The following is a 20,873-nucleotide window of genomic DNA, read 5'->3' as shown; positions in this document are numbered from 1 at the left end:
GGTGACAGTCAGTTCTGGAGTTTCACTGCTCTTTGTGTGAAGCAGAGCTTCCTGACATCAGCTCGGACTCGATTTGTAACGCTAATTGCATGTTTATCCCACCAGAGGGAATGGTTTCTCTTGACGTAGCCATACATCACCTTAAAACACCAGTCAGTTCATCCCTTACCTTCTCTGCTCGAGTTGGGAGTATGCTAATCTCTTATGTCTTCATTAGCTTGCAGAGAGAGTTGTGAAGCAAAACTCCAGTAACACCCTTCTCATGACCAAATGCCGTGAACACAACCTCATCACTAACACGTTGTCTTGTGTTCGCCTCTTTGGCAGAACAATGTGGCAGCACACACCCTCCAAATATGTTATCATCAAAGTGAGGGATTGGAAAGACTTTAAAATCACACATGCCATGACACGTGATGGCAGGCACCATGACGCGTGTGATGACAGGAGCCATGACACATGTGATGACAGGCACCATGACATGTGTCATGGCAGGTACTGACCACTGCTCGATGCACCATCACCTGGTCCAAGCCAGGATCAACATAAATATAGCATTGCTGCAGCACAGGCAACAGAAGCAGTGCCTGAAGACGTTCAACACTGAGGTACTTAAAGACATAGAAAAAAAAATCTCATACAACCAACTCATAGAACATAGAACATAGAACAGTACAGCACAGATCAGGCCCTTCAGCCCACGATGTTGTGCTGACCATTGATCCTCATATAAGGTAAACCTAATGTATGAACCTTCACATTTCTGTGACCATATGCATGTCCAGCAGTCTCTTGAATATCCCCAATGACCTTGCTTCCACAACTGCTGCTGGCAACGCATTCCATGCTCTCACAACTCTCTGCGTAAAGAACCCGCCTCTGACATCCCCTCTATACTTTCCGCCAAACAGCTTAAAACTATGACCCCTCATGTTAACAATTTCTGCCCTGGGAAAAAGTCTCTGGCTATCAACTCTATCTATGCCTCTCATTATCTTGTACACCTCAATTAGGTCCCCTCTCTTCCTTCTTTATTCCAATGAAAATAGTCTGAGCTCAGTCAACCTCTCTTCATAAGATGAGCCCTCCATTCCAGGCAGCATCCTGGTAAATCTCCTCTGAACCCTCTCCAAAGCATCCACATCTTTCCTATAATAGGACGACCAGAACTGGACACAGTATTCCAAGTGCGGTCTACCCAAAGTTTTATAGAGCTGCAACAAGATCTCACGACTCTTAAACTCAATCCCCCTGTTAATGAAAGCCAAAACACCATATGCTTTCTTAACAACCCTGTCCACTTGGGTGAAAATTTTAAGGGATCTATGTACCTGCACACCAAGATCCCTCTGTTCCTCCACACTGCCAAGAATCCTGTCTTTAATCCTGTACTCAACTTTCAAGTTCGATCTTCCAAAATGCATCGCTTCGCATTTTTCCAGATTGAACTCCATCTGCCATCTCTCAGCCCATCTCTGCATCCTGTCAATGTCCCGCTGCAGCCTACAACAGTCCTCTATACTGTCAACGACCCTACAACCTTTGTGTCGTCTGCAAACTTACTAACCCATCCTTCAATCTCCTCATCCAAGTCATGAATAAAAATTACAAACTCCTCCCCACAAACCCAATAGCCTTCCGCGACACAGAGTTGGGGGAATTCAATGGTCCCTGGTCCACTCTTAAAATCGGTGACATCACTCCCTACAGTCAGCCACTCAACCAGGAAACACCAAAACCAGTTCAATGAGAATGATCATCAGATCCCGTGAACTATTAAGCTGGCGTTTCTGAGCCCAAAACAACAACCGAGCTCGGAAGACATAAGGCAGGCCTACAGGCAACTGAAGGCAAACTTCCAGAAACAAACCCGTGATATAAAGAACAAGTGGTCAACGGAGAAAGCGCTGGAGGTCCATGAATGGCCAACAACCATGATGTGCATGGTTTCTTCTGCACTGTCAAGATCATTGTGACAATGTTTAACAAGGTTATTCTGTCCAGGTTTATGGTTTCCTGAGAGGGGTCATAAAGGCAGAGGTGCCAAAATATCTGAATGGGCTACATTAATAATGGCTACAGATGCTGCGTAAGTCAACAATCAGAAAAGGCTTTCAGGTTGATTTTAAAAACACTTGAAGGGGAGTGAGTGAGGACTGCAGATGCTGGAGATCAGAGTCGAAGAGTGTGGTGCTGGAAAAGCACAGCCGGTCATACAGCATCTGAGGAGCAGGAAAATCAACATTCCAAGCATAAGCTCTTCATCAGGAATGAGCCTAGTGGCAATTCCCCCAGCTCATGGTTTTTTTTTCTAGATTTGGGTTAGTTTGAGATGGGGACCCAAAGAAACAACTCCATGCTGATCCTCGCTCTCTCTTTGAGATCTGTCTCCGGTAAGAACTGGGTTTGAATTTACCTTTTTGCCAAGGGGTGTGTTTATGGGAGATTGCAGGAAATCAGAGCAGCTCTTTGTTAAGTTGCGTTTTCATATCAGTTGAATTTTCAAATAGTTATGGTATTCTGAATTCAGTTTTCTTTTGCTTGGGTGTAAGTAAATTCGATTTTGTTTAAAACCCGAGTGATTTGACAAGCTGCGTCACTCCTGCAGTAGTCTTAGCTTCCTTCTTAAAATGTTTTGGGGTGGGGGAGGGTCTGGCCTGGTCCATAACACCACACATTGACCAAGCTCCCAAGGCCCCACCCCCACCGCTGGCCAAGGACAGAGTGACTCTGATCAAGGATCAAACAACACTGAGGGGTGCACTTCAGAGATCTCCTCAACCAAGGCTCTGCTGTTGATCAGAGCATCCTTGAACACATCCGACAGCACGAGGTTAACAACACCCCAGCCTTGCACAAAGTAATGAAGGCTAGCTTAACAACAGCAAGGCTGCTGGAGCAGATGGTATCTCTGCTGAGGTATTGATCTATACAGAGACAAAGAGCTCTGGCTGCAGCTACACATCCTTGTCTGCCTTAACTGGAAGGACGGCATCTCAGGAGATGTCACTGTCGTACTTTCAAAAAAGGGAACAAGTCCGACTGTGATAACTACAGGGGAATCTCCCTGCTGTCGACCCGTTGGAAAAGTCATCATCAAGATCTTCCTCAATTGTGTCTTCCGTGTGGCCGAGGGACTCCTGCTGGAGTTGTTGTGTGGCCTTTCATCACGGAGAGGCACAACGGACGTGATTTTCAAGGTCCACGGAGATCCCTTAGGGAACGCTGACCATTTCCAATACCTTGGAAGTGTCCTGTCGGCCAAAGCAGCTCTTGATGAAGAGATCCATCGTAGCCTCCAGTGTGCAAGTGCAGCCTTCAGCCATCTGAGGAAAAGGGGGGGTTAAGAAAAACAACAACAGGGTGTGTATGGACTGGTTGGGCTGAAGGGCCTGTTTCCACACTGTAGGGAATCTAATCTAATCTTATCGGACTTCCAGCCCATATCGTGTTTCGCAAGATCCCAGATCCTATTGGATATTTTGATTAGATTTATTTATTGTCACGTACATTTATTACAAATATGGTGAAAAGTCTTGTTTAGTGTCGCCACTCTCTGGTGCCATCTTAAAACACAGAAAATATCTTCGTTCCCATTCTGGTGTCAGTATTTAACTCCCCCACTCCCTCCATAGGCTTAAGCAATCAAGCAAGTGGATTAGGATCAATTCTCAGACTAACATAATCAAACACAGATGAAATAAACCATTGATGCAGTTCTAATTATTCTACACTGTCCCCTCCAAGGTGAGCAGTGGTGCCCAGAACTGAACTAATATTCTAAATCGGAAGCAAATGAGTCACACGTGAAAAAGGCACTGGAGGTATCTTCATGTCTTGGGACATTTATTAGCAAGAGCAGAACACTCATCCCTTGCTGTCTCAAGCATTCCCTTGTCATCATATTTCTGATTTAAGTCCCGAAAGGAGTGACGTTGGATCAAAGTTAGAGTGTGCAGACCATTATTCTCCACAACCCACTACCCAGTAACAGTGTCTGTAATTGGCTGCAGCTATTCTCCCTGAAGTTTCAGAGGCTGAGGCATGACATAATGGAGGTTTATAAAATCATGAGGAGCCTGGACAGGGTGAATAGCTAAAGTCTTTTACCTGGGATGGGGACGTCGAAAATTGGAGGGCGTAGGTTTGAGTGAGAGTGGAAAGATTTAAAAGGGACCTAATGGGCAATTGTTTGACAGAGTTGGTGGTGTGTGTATAGGACCAGCTGGCAGAGGAAGTGGTGGAGGCTGGTACAATAACAACATTAAAAAGGCATCTGGATGGGTATATGAATAGGAAGGGTTTAGAGGGTATAGGGGCCATATGCTGGGGAATGGGACTAGATTAATGTAAGATATCTGGTCGACATGGGCGAGTTGGGCTGAAGGGTTCATTTCCCTGCTATACATCTCTCTGACTCTAAAGGGAATCAAATAGATCCTCAAAGTAGAAATATTTGCTGGGCTGTAGGAAATACTATGGGGAGGGGGTCAAGGGGAGGACTCATTCTATAGCCTTTTTAAGGGGCTAGCACAGGCAGGATAGGCTGAGGGGCCTCCTGTGCTGGTTGATACTGCAGTTCCAAGTAACACTGTTTCCTACAGTTGAGATTGATACAAACAAAAGGATGAATGTGTCTCAAGACTTGAGAAACACATCGAGAATTTCCATGGAGATTAAAGACAAAGCCTAAGGGAAATTTTCCATTTGCAAATGTGTGCATTGTCTGCACTATGCTAAAGGAGTTTGTATCATTTTCAAAAGCTGCTCAGAATCTAAAGCATTAGTGAGAGCACTCATGGTTGACTGGGTAGTTGTCATTCTAATTATGAACGACAAAGATGCTACAACACATCTCCACTTCATCACAAAGAGTGAGAAGCCAAGAATGTTCTTCAGCAACCAAATGGTACTCGTGCTGAGGGTCCTACATTCTCCTAAGAAGGGAACAGCACAGGGACAGACCCTTCGGCCCATGATGTTGCGAATGGAAAATTCCCCTTGGGTTTGCGTTTCGTCTACATGTAAATTCTCGATGTGTTTGTCAAGTCTTGAGATACACTCATGCTAAACTGTTAGAAAACATTTGCTTATATGGCTGAGGGGGAAAGAAAAAGTCCCTCCTTTCCCAGAAACCTCTGCTCTCCGATGTCAGATGTAAAGATTTAAATTAGTGACTCACCTTTCCCAGCAGCCTCCTGGTCCAAGTTCCTGCTTTTCCTGCATTATATAAATGACAAAAAGCAATGGGCCCAGCACTGATCATTGCGGCACACTGCTGGTCACAGGTCTCCAGTCTGAAAAACAACCCTCAACCACCACCCTCTGTCTCCTACCTTCGAGCTAATTTCGGGTCCAAATGGATGTGCACTCAACTATAAAAAGCTCTTGACAAAACCAATTGCATGAGAATGGACAATGTATGTTTCAGGAGAGGAAGGCTGCAATGATTAACTACATGTACAATAGAGAGCCTGAGACTTTTACCTTGTTGGACAAGGGACAAGTGTTAAATATTTGTCTGCACTGAACACCTGCAGGATCCTGATGTTTACCGCTGGGTGTGACCTGATAAGGACTAGTGCTTCCAAATAAACCTGTTGGACTATTACCTGGTGTTGTGTGATTTTTAACTTTGTCCCCCCGCAGTCCAACACCGGCACCTCCTCATCAAGGTAAGAACTGGGAACACTGGCTTTGAAGAAGGGCTTGATAATTAGTGCTGGAGTTATCTTCCATTTGAAAGCTGACTTCTTAATAAACCTTGGGGAAAGGAACTGGTTTAAGGTGGGGAAAATACACATGATGACAGGAGAATGGGCAAATACATTCAAGTAAAAAATCCCAGGTGAGGGAGGGTTAGATTAATGTATGTGCTAGCATTGTCTGACATTTCAAAGGTATGAGCATGACAGGCTGTATACTGCAAATACCATGAGTATGACAGGGTCAGCACAATCAATAGGGTACAGGGTCAAGTCAACCCTGGAGTTAAAGAGGTCTCACTCGACAGATCAACCACTCAAGGATGCACTCTAGGGTGTGGGAAGGTTAATTGGTGGCCTTGTGAGTAGAGCTGTAGGGACGATTGATACACAATAAAGAGAAATTGAGTTAAATTAAGACAAGTTTGTTCATCCAGAGAATGGCGAGCCTGAGGAATTCTCTGCCACAGGAAGCGGTAAAAGCCAAAACTCTGAATATTTTAAAGAAATTTGATACGTGTTTAGGGCTATAGGGATCAAAGGGTGTGGGAGAACAGACTGCTGAGGTGGATGATCAACCATGATCATATTGAATGACACAGCAGGCTCGAAGGGCTGAATGGCCTCCTCCTGCTCCGATTTTCCATGTTCCTCAATCACATGCTTGTTCTGCACCCAGCTTCCACTTTCCCTACAGTTCCAGGGTGATTAATCCTTGCCCACAATGTCCACATCCGATGTAAAGTTCAAATATCGAACAACATCATTGAGTGATATACATTTGACGGAGAAACCTTGCTGCTGGTTGGCAGATCATTGCAGAGAAGTATTGCTGTCCTATGCTCCTGATACCACCTAAAGTTAGCTTACACCTCTTAAAGGGAAAGGGTCTTTTAAGCATTGCTCATTTGTGCCATGTTTTTGCAGTGCTGTTGTTAAGATGCTAAAGGGGAGGAAGGAGGTCTGCTCTCTTTCCAATGACAGACAGATTCGCAGACATTGAAACTACAAGAGGTGAGTGAGTGAGTGAGACAACATGACAATATTAATAGAGTAATGCCCAGCATCTAGCTCCTGTTTAAGAAATTATTCATTGGATTTAAGGGTAAGAATTTGATCGTCGGATCTCTTACTGTCTGTACAGCTGGCTTGTCGTAGAACCATAACTGAAAACTTTCACTTCAAGGCACATAATGGAACCATCTTGGAAATACATCTTCTCTCCAACGAGAAGCTATTGGCCAACCAGCCTTCTGAGTGGTAAAGTTGGTTGGTTCAGGCCTATCCCTCAGGAGGCCCAGCAACAAGAAGTTAGGATGCTCTATTGGAGTAGATATTGTATTTTGTGTTGGGTCAGGTGGAGTGTGAGAAGCAAGGGAAAAAGGTGGCTTTAAAAGGCCATCTCTCAGATTGGAAGCATCTCTCTACAAAGGTACTGGCAGACTGATTTCTCTGTCAGGAAACTAGCCACCTTTCTCACACACCGTACAGGCAGAAATTCAACCAGGTGGTGAGTTGAGGCCCTTCAGTGACCATTAATTCACTACTTAGAGGCTTTAATTGATGACAGGCCCACCTGGAACTTGACTAGATAATAACTTTATCACTTTCTAATTGTTCTTAACATATTTAACCTATGTTTCTAATCATCCGATTCAGAGATGTTGTGACACACCTCTGGAGTAGGTGGGACTTGAACCAAAGTTTCTTGGTCCAGGAGTAGGGACACTACCATTACACCACAAGAGCCTCTTCTAATCAACTTTATTCTAATCGACCTGCTCAGAGGTATTATTACACTCCTCTGGACTCAGTGGAACTTGAACCTAGGCCTACTGGATGAGGTGTAGGGACACTACCACTGCACCACAATTCCAGCTGCTGGTTAATGTTTAACTGCAGTGAAAACTATCAGAGGGCGACGTATGATCTTGAACTCATTCTTCATTCACAGATCACTCTGAGGATATGCCTGATATTTCATCTTGACAATACCTTCCAAGGATTTTTGATCCTCCACTGTTTCTAGTCTGTCAGTGTTGAGCAAGTTCTTTGTTCTAGCCTTGATAGTTTTGAAGTATTTATGACACATTTGGTTTTAATTCACCATTTCAGTGAGTTAGCTTCAGTCAGCACAGCGTCAGTGAAACTGTCTAGCTGCCTAGGACTCCATCTTCAAGGAAAGACAGCAGCAGATGTGGAGGGTGAAGATAGAGGGGAGATGATGGCCCAGATTATTAATCTTCAGACACAGGTAATGTTCAGGGAGAAAGTGAGGATTGCATATGCTGGAGATCAGAGTCGAGAGTGTGGTGCTGGAAAAGCACAGCAGGTCAGGCAGCATCGGAGGAGCAGGAGAATCGATGTTTCAGGCAAGAGCACTTCATAAGGAATGAGACCTCACTCATGATGAAGGGCTCTTGCCTGAAACGTCGATTCTCCCGCTCCTCGGATGCTGCCTGACCTCCTTGCAGCAATGCCCACATCCTGTGTATGAATACGTTTAAAATAACCTCTCAGGGAATCTGTGATCTCAGAACGACGTGGTCAATTCATTACTCACATGACAGCCAGTCCATATAACCACCATTTGTACTTGCAGGGTCACAAATTAACATAATGCAAGGAGGGAGTGCATTAGCTTCATGTCCTCCAGACAGCACTCTGCATAGAGTTTTTTTTTATTTCAAAAATATACTTTATTCATATATATTTAATCTATACAATTGGACATGTCATCATTCTGTAAACATTCCATTTCTTTACGTATCGAAACAGGGTAATCATTCTTATTCACAGGTTGGTGCGATTACATTGAGCTCAGACGCCAGCGGAGCCCAAATGACTGCGTGGGCCCCCTGTTCTTCATTAGGCAGGCAGATGTTAGACGGTGGTCTTTCCCCACCGCGCCTTGGCGGCAGCTGCCCCAAGCTTCAGCGCATCCCTCAACACGTAGTCCTGGACCATGGAATGTGCCAGTCTGCAACACTCAGTCGGGGTCAACTCCTTCAGCTGGAAGATCAACAGGTTTCGGACCACCCAGAGAGTGTCCTTCACCGAGTTGATGATCCTCCAGACACAGTTGATGTTCGTCTCGGTGTGTGTCCCGGGAAACAGGCCGTAGAGCACGGAGTCCCGCGTCACGGCGCTGCTCGGGACGAACCTCGACAGACACCACTGCATTCCTCTCCAGACTTCCTCTGCATAGGCACATTCCAGAAGGAGGTGTGTGACAGTCTCTTCCCCCCCGCAGCCGCTTCGAGGGCAGCGTGCGGTGCGGCAGAGAGTCCGGGCGTGCATAAATGATCTCACAGGCAGAGCCCTTCTCACCACCAGCAAGCCATGTCTTGGTGCTTGTTGGAAAGTTACTGGTGATGAGGCATTCTGCCAAATGGCTTTGACAGTCTGCTCAGGGAACCGCTCGACAGGATCCGCCCTCTCCTTTTCCCGAAGGGTCTCAAGGACACTACGTGCTGACCACTTCCTGATGGACTTGTGGTCAAAGGTGTTTTTCTTGATAAATTTCTCCATGAAGGACAGGTGGTACGGAACGGTCCAACTACTCGGAGCGTTCCGCGGCAGCGAGGCCAGGCCCATCCTTCGCAACACCGGGGACAGGTAGAACCTCAGTACGTAGTGACACTTGGTGTTTGCGTACCGGGGATCCACGCACAGCTTGATGCAGCCACACACAAAGGTGGCCATCAGGGTGAGGGATGCATTGGGTGTGTTTTTTCCCCCATTGCACCGGTCTTTGTACATTACATCTCTTTGGACCCGGTCCATCTTTGATCTCCACACGAAGTGGAAGATGGCCCGGGTGACTGCGGCAGCACAGGTTCTGGGGATAGGCCAGACCTGTACCACGTATAACAATACTGAGAGCACCTCACACCTGATGACCAGGTTCTTACCCGCGATGGACAGCGACCGTTGCTCCCATCTGCCCAGTTTCTGTCTCACCTTCCTGATCCGCTCCTCCCAGGTCTTGGCGCACGCCCCAGCCCCCCCGAACCAAATACCCAGCACCTTCAGTTGGTCAGTCCTGATGGTGAAGGGGATAGAGGATTGGTCGGCCCAGTTCCCGAAGAGCATGGCTTCGCTCTTGCCTCGGTTTACCTTGGCCCCCGAGGCCCGTTCGAACTGGTCACAAATGCACGTGAGTCTGCGCACGGACAGCGGATCCGAGCAGAAAACGGCGACGTCATCCATGTACAGGGAGGCCTTAACCTGCAGACCCCCGCTGCCAGGAATAGTCACCCCTTTCAGGCTCGCATCCTTCCTGATGGACTCGGCAAATGGCTCTATGCAACACACAAACAAGGCAGTAGGAGCGCTGTCTTATTGGTGGAAACTTTCAGTTGAGGTGCAAACCCTGTCTGCCCACCCACCTCTTTCAGGTAGGTGTGAAAGATCCCAGAGTACTATTGGAAGAAGAGCAGATGTAGGTGCTATATCTGGGCCAATGGTTAACCTAAACTAATGTCACAGACGTAAAAAATGCACATCATCTGGTCAGTAGTCAGGGCAGCACAGTGGCTCAGTGGTTAGCACCACTGTCTCTCCAACAGGACTCCAGCCTTGGGCGACTGTCTGTGTGGAATTCTCATGTTCTCTCTGCATCTGTGAGGGTTTCGGCAGAGCGCTTCAGTTTCCTCTGAAGGCCAAAGATGTGCAAGTTAGATAGTTTGACCATGTTAACTTGTCCCTTGTGCAAAAGGATGTGCAGACTGGGTGGATTAGGCATCGTAAATGTGGTGTGATGAGGACAGGGTAGGAGGCTGGAATTAGGGTGGGATGTTCTTCAAAAGGTCGTTGCAGACTCGATGGGCTGAATGGCCTCTATCCTCATTTAGAGTTCCGATGAATGATCTGGTCAGCGGTCTGTGTAAATTGTCTCTGTGACAGCAATGGGTCCACATTGAAGATACTTCTTGGACGTGAAGCATTTTGGAATGCCCTGTAACTGTGAACCACGCTTCACCATCAACAACCTGTGTGCATATAGCACCTTTGACAGAGTAAAGCATCCGAGCAACTTGCTTTACTGGAGCAAGGAAGAGGGAAGGCTGACCGTAATTTCTCACCCTCGATCTCCAACAACTTGTCTGCGTTTGTCGTTGGAGGTAAGGGTGGAGGGGAAAGACCTTTAAGAAGGTAATTTGTCAGCAGAGATATAGGAGCTGGGAGTTGTCTTTGTGTGTTAGGTCAACTCGGGAATGGTGATCAGGTTTAGCAGATGAGAGCAGAAGCTGACAGTGTTTTCAGTGTGGTCTAGCCAAATTTGGTAGGTGAATGGTTCAGCCAGTTCTCCACCATATCCAAGTTTCGGTCACTTGGAGATAAGGCGGGGTGAGATAGTGGCCAAACCATTGAAGTAGTCATAGTGAGAGTGTGTCACGGTTTTAATGGAGTTAAGGACATCAAAGGTGGAGATATATGAGTCATTGATTGGATTGTGAGCCACAGAACAATTGTACAAATACAAACTTTATGAATTACATGAATATAAATCTTCCTTCCACTTGGCAAGATAACAGAAAATGGACAAGTCTGTGACCAAAAGCAGACAAAAAAAGGCAGAGACCAGGAAAGAAATTTTTTTGCAAAACAAAAACAACACATCTGAGACAATGTTCAAAGGAAATAAAACTCTTAGGTTGACAACCACATCAGGGCACCATGATGGCTCAGTGGTTAGCAGTGTTGCCTCACAACACCAGGGAACCAAAGTAGAATGCTCTTCAGACACTGGGTGTGGGCCTGACTGGACTGGGTAAATGGCCTGTCCCACACCATAAGGTGACTATCATCTTTGAGATTGGAAAAGAATGAAACTGAAAACTACCTTGAATTGTTAACATAATTACGCAACCAGCCGACAAGTTTACTTATCTGACTTTAATGATTTAAATAAATTACTAGAAAGGCTGTTTCTTTCTGACTGGCTCTCAGAAGAACATGTCACTCAATTAGGGGAGGAGTGTCTACTGAGTTTTTTTATTTAAACCTCAAACCCTTCCTCAAGTAACTTGGAGGTGAGCTCAGAAACAAAATAAAGATGCTGTTCCTTCTGTTGATCGCGGCCACTGTCCTGCCTTCTGTGAGTTTACTTCTCATTTTGTATCAGTTTCATATCACTCTGAGGTATTCCAATTGTACGTTTGTGTAAGCTGTGGCTCAATGCTCCTTATCTCTCAGTTAGATCCTTGTTCTTCAACCTCTACTCTGGAGCCCTGAATATGTAATCCTGACTGCATGTCTAGCACAGCACGAAGGAGTGCTGCATGGTTGGAGATGCTTTCGTTCAAAATCAACCCTTGTTCTGACCCATGGAATGACACTGTTCCAATGAAGAGCAGTTCAGTTTCTCCCTGGTGTCCTCACCAAAGTTCCTCAACCAACAGCATTCAAAGCATTGATCTCATTGTATATTTGATGATCTTTTTGCAAATTGACTAACACATTTCCTCTTAAGAAATATTTCAATGACTCTTGGGGAGGTTCTGAAAGTTTCTCATTAAATGCGAGTTGTTGATGTTAACGGTGTGAGGCATGGGGCAGGGACCATCACCTTGTTTGAATGTCTCGATGCTGACAATTAGTGGTGGAAATGGGAGTATGTTCCCGGTTAGTGCTCATCCCTCACTTCAGAACCCTCAATGAAATAGTAGTCTGGATCAATTTCTGCATTGTCTGCCTTGACCCACAGGCTACATATGAGAAATGAAGAGCCATAAATATTCAAAACTGTTTGTCATCATGTTAGCATGTCATGTTGGTAGTACAGTATGTTGTGCTAAGGGAAGCGTTACACTAGGGTCAACATGCCTCTTCTGATGAACTCTTGTTTTAGGACATCAAATTTCTCCCAATATCTGGGGTGATTCAGGAAAGTAGCAGTGTGAGCACTTCATTCCAGACTCACCCCCAGCTGAGTCAGGAGATAGAATAGGCCATTCCACACTGAGGTGAGGAGAAATATCCTCACTTTGAGGTTGGTCGCCCAATGTAATTCCCTCATACAGAACACTGTGGAGGATGAGATACGGAATATATTTCAGGAAGATTTATTGAGTCTAAGGGTGTTAGGGACATGGGGAGACAGCAGATGTATAGCGTTGAGAAAGTGTCATGATTGAGTTGACAATGGAGGCTCAATGGGGATAAATATCCGACTCGTAAAGTCACACAGATGTACAACATGGACATAAACCCTTTGGTCCAACTCATCCATGCAGACGAGATATCATAAATTAATCTCATCCCATTTGGCAGCACTTGGCCCATATCCCTCTAACTCCTTCCTATTCGGGTACCTATCCAGATGCCTTTTAAATGTGGGAATTAAGTCAGCCTCCACCACTTACTAATGCAGCTAAATCCAGGCACACACCACCCTCAGCATGAAAATGTTGGAGTGAAGATGTACCTATTACACCTTTCCCCTCTCACACTAAACCTATGGCTTCTAGTTCTGGGCTCCCCAACCTGGGAAAAAGACCTTGTCTATTCTCCCTATTCATGTCCCTCGTGATTTTATAAACATTTATAAGGCCACCCTTCAACCTCCGATGCTCCAGGGTTAATAGCCCCAGCCTATTCAGCCTCTCTCTTTAGCTCAAATCTTCCAACCCCAGCAGCATCCTTGTAAATCTTTTCTTCAATCTCTCCTGTTTCACATTGTTCATATAGCAGGGAGACCAGAATTGAATGCAGTATTCCAAAAGTGACCTAACCAATGTCTGTACAGCCACAACATGACATCCAAACTCCTAGATGCAATGCTCTGACCAATAAAGGCAAGTGTACCAAACACCATCTTTGCTATCCTTCAAGGAACTGTGAACCTGCACCTCAATATCTCTTTATTTGGCAACATTTGCCAGGACCCTACTGTTATGTGTATAAGCCCGGCCCTGATTTGCCTTACCAAAACGTAACACCTATCATTTATCTAAATTAAATTCCATCTGACACTTCTCGGCCCACTGGCCTATCTGGTCAAAGTTCTGTTGTACTGAGATGATCTTCTTCTATATGGAACATGATTCTATATGGGCTGTAGGATTTTATAATTCTATTGAATCCCTGAAAACATAGGGGCTTTGGAAACAAAGGCCAAATTCCCTCTAGGTGGAGGCAGAACACTGGCAATAAGAAACTGTAAACCTGAAGGTACATTTGGGTGGTAAGTGTAACTTGGCTTTTTGATAGCTGAGGTGACTAATAAGCATGTGTCTCCACAATGCAACCATTTTGTCTGCAACAGCTTGACAGGAAAGGAGCTAAAGCAGAGAGTTATTAATTTGGGAGAGGGTAAGAAATTCTACCAGGTCACCCCAGTGTTGAATTTGCACTCATTCTAATTTCTGCACCGACAGTCTGGCATCAATGTCAATGGGACAATCAACAACGAAGGAGTTTGTCTCTGTTCCGTGGTTTTGCCTGATACGTCATTCCCAGTGGAAAAATTGGAATATTTAGAAATAACATCCGAGGAGCTCAAGAGCAAAGTGGAACTGGAGATCAGCAAGGTATACTTATTACGGTAATAAATGCTAGCCACTTTCACACTGCATTCATAACTTAGCTCTTAGATTTAATGCCCTGTACTAGAGTGAAAACTATGGTGAGACAATTAGTTGGAGGGCATCACCAGTCCCATGACATTTTTATAGAGTGTCAGAAATGGATGGGTGTTTATCAGTGGACAATATTTGTTGATATGCCCCAATTTTTCAACATCCAGCCATCCATTAGACTCTAAAGTGTTTCTCTCTTCAGAGATTCTTCTTGACCTGAGTTTCTCCAGCAACGTCTGCTTTTATATCAAAATTAATTTGTACTTTTAAAACTGTTAGGCACTTCAATTATGATACATGGATTATGCACAATTAAGTAGGTTTTTATTATTAAACTTGAAGATTTCCTCTTCACATTTTCACATAACTCCCACGAGACTTAACATAAGATTTTTCTACATTATTACCTGCAGTGTGTGAAGAAATCAGGGTTTATATTTACTTAGAGGAGAAAGTGAGGTCTGCAGATGCTGGAGATCAAAGTTGAAACTTTATTGCTGGAACAGCACAGCAGGTCAGGCAGCATCCAGGAACAGGAGATTCGACGTTTCGGGCACAGGCCCTTCTTCAGGAAAGGCCTGTGCCCGAAGAAGGCACAGGCCTGAAGAAGGGCCTGTGCCCGAAACGTCGAATCTCCTGTTCCCTGGATGCTGCCTGACCTGCTGTGCTGTTCCAGCAATAAAGTTTCAACTTTATATTTACTTAAAATTACTGTCATCATGAGAAACTTGTGGAGCGTTCATTATGAAGTGTTAGCATGTACAAATCACTCTGAGCTACAGTGTGGTAACTGTGCAGTGTGGTGTGAGGTGGAGATAGTTTGGTGACTCTGGAGGTGGCTCTAACTCCATACGTTTGCTGTGATGTTCCATTCAGGTGCGGCAATACTCGAGGGCTGTCTCTGTGCACTCCTCCAAACTGGTGAACCTGACCCACCGCCTGGAGAAGATGGAGACTGAACACGGCTACACTCAGCTCGACTTTGAGCTGTTGAAGTTGGAGATCCAAGAGCTGGAGGCACTCACCAATCAGCTGAAGCAGTCCCTCAATGGCAGCAACAGCATCATCGATCAGCTCTACATGGAGGTCAGGAAGAGACAAAGTTGCTCTCTTCTTTGTCTTGTATTTCTACATCCTGCAATGGCTAAGTATTAGGACCCTGACAAATTTCCAGACAAACACACTGGATTAATTAATCTGATCTGATGGAGGGGAGTGTTTTCAGTCACAACAACATCTCAGAAGGTGATATGTGCGATAGAGCGAGGCTGAATAGGCTGGCGCATTTTTCCCTGGAGAGTTGGAGGTTGTGGGATGACCATATACAGGTTTATGTGCCTTTCTAAAGGAAATCTGGAGAAAAATCCGGTGGTTTTTAGTTGAGGTTTGTCCCGAGCAGCTCTGTCATGCAAGACTTTGTGCTCCACCTTGTGTTCCCCAGGCCGCACACCGAGACAAACATTGACTGTGCCTGGAGGGCCATTAGCTCATTGAAAGGAGGCCCTATGGTCTGCCTGAAACATGTTGATCTTCCAGAACAAGGAGTTGACCCTGACTGAATGTTACAGGCTGGCACATTCCAAGATCCAGGACCACGTGCAAAGGGATGCGATAAAGCTTGTGGCAGCTGCTGCCGAGGCATGGTGGGAAAAGACCACTCTCTGAGGTCTTTCTGCCCAAGTTAAATGAGTCTGTTCGGTTATTAGACACCTCAGTGCCTCAAATGCATGTAAATATAGGCTTGTACAAGTGAGAGCTGCTGTAGGCTTGTTTGTTGGATAGAGTCAAACTCCAATATTTATTTTCTTCATGTGCTCCTGGACAGAACTGAACTGTGTTAGTGACTATATATCCATATAAAGGCTTTTTAAAAAATGAATGAAACATATTTTTGAAATAAAGAGTTTATAAAATCATGAGGGGCATTGATAGGGGGAATAGCCAAGGTCTGTTTCCCAGGGTAGGGGAGTCCAAAACTAGAGGGACTAAGTATAAGGTGGGGTGAGGGGGGGGCGAAGATATAATAGAGAAAGGGGGGCAGCTGTTTTGTGCAGAGGATGGTGCCCATACAGAACATGCTGTTAGGGGAAGTGGTGGAGGTGGGTACAATTATAACATATAAAAGTATCTTGATGGGTGGATGAATAGGAAGGGTTTACAGGGATATGGGCCAAGTGCTGGTAAATGGGATGAGAGCAGTTTAGGATGTCTGATCAGAGTGGTTCAGTTGGACCAAAGAGTCTGCCTCCATGCTACGTAACTCTATGACTCCAAACTTGCTTTTATTAAAAGCCTTCGAAGGAGTCTAACAGGCCAAGACACCTCACAGGAGCAGAGAAATTGACAAAGATGAGATGTAGGGTTTAAGGAACATCTTAAAAGATGGTAATAGAGAGAGATAAATGAAGTTTAAGGGGGAATTTCAAAAGTTTGAGGATGTAGCAATGAAAATTGGGGATGTACACAAGGCCGGGGCTCAGAATAAAAATAGCACCAACCGTTATATGCACACATGAGTTTTAGGAATGATTGCACTCACTGTGTTGGCTTTCATACAACACAAACAACTGCATGACTCCCGTCATTGTGACTGTTTTAATTTAATTCCTCATACAGTTGAGATCAAGAGGTCCAATTGTATGGTTAAGGGTGAACACAACAGGAGATCATAATCTTAAATTGGAGATTGACTGTTCAGGGTTCATGTCAATGAGCACTTTACACAAACGGGTGGGAAAGTCTGGAAGCCTCTCCTTCAGAATGTTGCTGAGGTTGTGGGTCAGCTAAAAATTCCCAAGCTTTGACAGATTATTATCAGTAAAGAGGAGTAATCAGTGCTGGTAAGTGACCATGGAAATATGGATCACCTACAGTCTCATTTAAAGGCAAATCCTACTCGAAAGGGCTGAATGGCCTCCTTCCATCCTGATCATTCCAAATGCTCTCTTTAAATGCCCTGTGTATTTCAGATTATAAATATATCACGGATTGTCAATGAGCTGGAATCATTTGACACACAAAACGTGCTGGCAATACGCAAAGAAATTACTCTGCTGAAGAAACAGCTCACTGACTGTGAGAAGAATCAAGCCCCACCATCCCTTCCTCCCATTGATTTCGGTGAGTATTTAATAGTCACACAATATAATGAAATCACTATCAAGATGCAACTCAGAATTCATCTATGTTTCCGAATTTATAGGGAAGCTAAAAAGTATGATAAATACTCAACAAACCGAAATGGTTGAAATAGTATTTTTCTGTTTAGAACAAACAGACAATTTAGCGTAACCAAGATGTACTGGCTCTGATTTGCCCTCAAGATTGGGAAATCATATTTTCGACCCTGATCCAAAAATAAATAAATGCTTAACGTCCTCCGCAATTTTGGAGAGTTCGTCTAATGGAGGATGCTTTAGAATCAACTCAGTCCATCAATCCTCGAGTCAGTAGTGGAAGGAAACCAAGCAGTAGATACTGTACTCCAGTAAGGAAGGATAAACTGCCCTGAGGCTGAAGAGAAAAGCCACACAGATGTGGTAAAGAGGTTGGGTTGGTGAAATAAGTTGGTGAAATAATGTTTATAGGTTGGCAGGGAGGGTAGACCAGCTGGTGTGTAGGATCACACCTGGAAAGGTGGCTAGGGTGGCGGGTGGGCAAGGTGGCTAGGGTGGCAGGTGGGCAAGATGGCTAGGATGGCAGCTGGGCAAGGTGGCTAGGGTGGCAGGTGGGCAAGACGGCTAGGGTGGTGGGTGGGCAAGGTGGCTAGGGTGGCAGGTGGGCAAGATGGCTAGGATGGCAGCTGGGCAAGATGGCTAGGGTGGTGGGTGGGCAAGGTGGCTAGGGTGGCGGGTGGGCAAGACGGCTAGGGTGGTGGGTGGGCAAGGTGGCTAGGGTGGCGGGTGGGCAAGACGGCTAGGGTGGTGGGTGGGCAAGACAGCTAGAGTGGCAGGATGAGCAAGATAGCTAGGGTGGCGGCGGCATTGTAGGCAGTAGGATTGAGACAGGAGACTCTGAGAAATTCCCATGGGATCTTTACATTCCATTCGCACATTTTTCTAGGGAAGGGTTAGTCTCTGTCCAGACTGGGAGATCTGTGCCAGTATATCACTTCAATGGTTTAATTATAATGGTCAGAAGTTCAATTTGAAAAGTATGACTATCCAAAGGTAAACAGGAGCTTCCTTTTCTCTCCCTCCAAACAGGAAGCTGTGATCATAATGGCCTTCTCCAATTGGGCGAACCTACCGTCATACAACTGAACTATAATGGATTTGGTTATAGATATGGAGCATGGGGCAAAGATTCAATTCCACCCCTTAATAAAAAGGAGCTATATTGGGTGGCACCACTCTACACAGATGCACGAACACTGTATTCCTTCACTGTCTATTATTCACTCAACGATTTACTCCTTAATAAAAATCCAATAACGAAATCATTTCCAAGTTCATTCATAGCACAGGGAAGTGGAATGGTTTTGTACAATAATTTTTTGTATTACAACTGTTACAATACCAGAGACATGTGCAGGTATCACATAGACTCAGGCAGAGTGCAGAGCCAGACTCTTAAAGATGCAGCTTACAATAACAAGTATTCTTATGCGGGCATCACATACCAAGACATAGACTTTGCTGTGGATGAGTCTGGCCTTTGGGTCATTTACTGCCCTGAAACAAATGCCGGGAATGCCGCTATTGGTAAGATTAATGAGGCCACCTTCACTGTGGAAAAGACATGGGTCACCAGGCTGTACAAACCTAGTGTGACCAATTCTTTTATAACATGTGGGGTTCTGTATGCAATTCGGCCTGTACAACCACAGTCTGAGGAAATTTTCTACGCATTTGACACCAAAACTGGGAAGGAAGATTCGATTTCTATAACAATGGATAAGATCCTGGAAAAACTGCCAAGTGTTAACTACAATCCAGCCAATCACAAACTCTACGTGTACAATGATGGCTACCAGCTGACTTATGATGTCATCTTCGGACGTGAACCACCAGTGAGCAACAGTCGTATTGCCAATTGAGTAATTAGCAATTAACAATCAAGCAACTCGGTCTGGAAATAATGGTGGGGTGGGGGGGGTGTAAATCCTTTGAGGAATTTTTGTGCTTGAATCTCAGGTTAGATTTTATCTCAGGTTTTGAACTCAGTTACAGCTGAAAGTTACTGTCACAGTAAACAGCTTTGGTATAACTGAACCCAGACTTGGTGAAATTCCAGTCGACCAATGAATGCTCAGAAGTAGGCCAGGTCTTGTGTGGAGCTGTATTTGAACTGAGCTTTCACGTAACTAACACTCTCAAGTGATACTGTGTCAATGTGAAGAGGTTTATCTCTAGAACAATGGTAATATTCTGTCTGCGTGATTAATTCTGGATGTGACGGTTCATTTAATATCTGGGATGATTATCCAAGCTGGATAACATGCCATTGGTGTAAAACTCATTCCTGATTAGCGCATTCATTCGTTTTCTGTCTTTCTTGAATTTGTCAAATGCCAGATATAATGGTTTGGAGGTTTCTGGAATTCTTAACAAATTTAATAATAAATATCAGCATCTACAAAGTATCTGCATTGATAATTGTGTTTTGTTTTATTCTCAGTCTCTTCACTTTTCAGCCATCTTCTCCCATCCTTAAACTCTTCTATATCTAGTTACCTTCTTGAGCGTACCATGACCTCACTGTCAATTCAGCACAGTGTCCTGCAACTCAGCTTCCGTCAATGTGACCTTTGACCCTGCCAATAGGCAGTTAACAAGATTATCCTCAACTTCCTAATTTAGCGACTGCCTCTGCTCTGCCATCGGTCTCACCCCTTCCAGGGTGCATTTTGCATCTGATAGCAATGAAGGGAAGGGACTGAAAACAGCAGTAAGTTCATCACCGTGTACTTACAAAGTGCTGTTCCTACTTCAGTGACTCACCGACCAGGGTACCTCGCTTTCTTGATGCATCTACGCTTTTCAACCATTCACCGTTTAAGATATACCCGGCACATCTGTTCTTCCAGTGAAAACGGGATAATATTACCTTCCATCAGCCGTTCCCGCCCATTCACTCAGCCGATCCTAATCCACCTGGAGTCACCATCCATTTTCCTCACAACATGGACATGGAAAGCTGTGGTTTTGCAATGTGGACTCGGACTCTAATCTAAACCCTAGGTTCAGAACGTTCTTGTTCAGGAGTAACCATCTTGTCAAAAAGGGTAATGTCTAGCTCAGAATAAAAACTAACCAGGTTTATTGGGCATGAAGTTTGATACTGAACAGTTCAGTCATCAAGGAACGGTATGATGCACGTTGGCTTTGTTGTGGGGAAAATCACCAATCTCAGAGTCAGAATCAGGATTAATCGACAGAGTTTATTGTACAAAGAAACCAGAGCTCCGGGAAGAGAGAGAGAGAGAGACAGCTGTCAGCTGGGAGCCTTCTCTCACCCTCGGAGCACATGTCACGATATTTTATACATTTCACGGTATAATAGTCCAGATATCGAGTCTTTGTTTGTGCTGCATGGTTTGTTTCCAGAAAACACTATAGAGTCATTGTCAGTTTCAGAGAAA

At 44.8% G+C, this 20,873-nt stretch overlaps 1 protein-coding gene across 2 annotated transcripts; it reads left to right on the top strand.

Annotated features, from left to right (window-relative positions):
* Positions 1 to 5,660: 5,660 nt before the first annotated feature.
* Positions 5,661 to 19,872, top strand: LOC122546931 (olfactomedin-4-like). 2 transcript variants are annotated; one of them, XM_087984124.1, is made up of 6 exons: positions 5,661 to 5,675; positions 6,633 to 6,719; positions 14,090 to 14,242; positions 15,167 to 15,376; positions 17,260 to 17,410; positions 18,496 to 19,872. In XM_087984124.1, the coding sequence occupies exons 4-6, from the start codon at positions 15,239 to 15,241 to the stop codon at positions 19,326 to 19,328; spliced, it is 1,122 nt and encodes a 373-aa protein (XP_087840250.1). In that variant the 5' UTR covers positions 5,661 to 5,675; positions 6,633 to 6,719; positions 14,090 to 14,242; positions 15,167 to 15,238; the 3' UTR covers positions 19,329 to 19,872. The 2 variants fall into 2 exon arrangements, with proteins under 2 accessions (XP_087840250.1, XP_087840249.1); XM_087984123.1 differs by lacking the exons at positions 5,661 to 5,675; positions 6,633 to 6,719 and adding an exon at positions 11,724 to 11,808.
* Positions 19,873 to 20,873: the final 1,001 nt, after the last annotated feature.

This window comes from Chiloscyllium plagiosum, unplaced genomic scaffold, assembly GCF_037043375.1.
Source record: "Chiloscyllium plagiosum isolate Xiang-an unplaced genomic scaffold, Cpla_swu_hap1 HiC_scaffold_47, whole genome shotgun sequence".
NCBI lineage: Eukaryota > Metazoa > Chordata > Chondrichthyes > Orectolobiformes > Hemiscylliidae > Chiloscyllium > Chiloscyllium plagiosum.
Note: the sequence above shows the minus strand (reverse complement) of the source record. Positions and strands in the feature narration are given on the sequence as shown.

Coding starts and splice junctions, on each gene's coding strand:
- LOC122546931 (XM_087984123.1), top strand. CDS start 11,767: ATGCTGTTCCTTCTGTTGATCGCGGCCACTGTCCTGCCTTCT. Junction 11,809..14,089: donor CGGCCACTGTCCTGCCTTCT/GTGAGTTTACTT, acceptor CTGCACCGACAG/TCTGGCATCAATGTCAATGG. Junction 15,377..17,259: donor TCGATCAGCTCTACATGGAG/GTCAGGAAGAGA, acceptor TGTGTATTTCAG/ATTATAAATATATCACGGAT.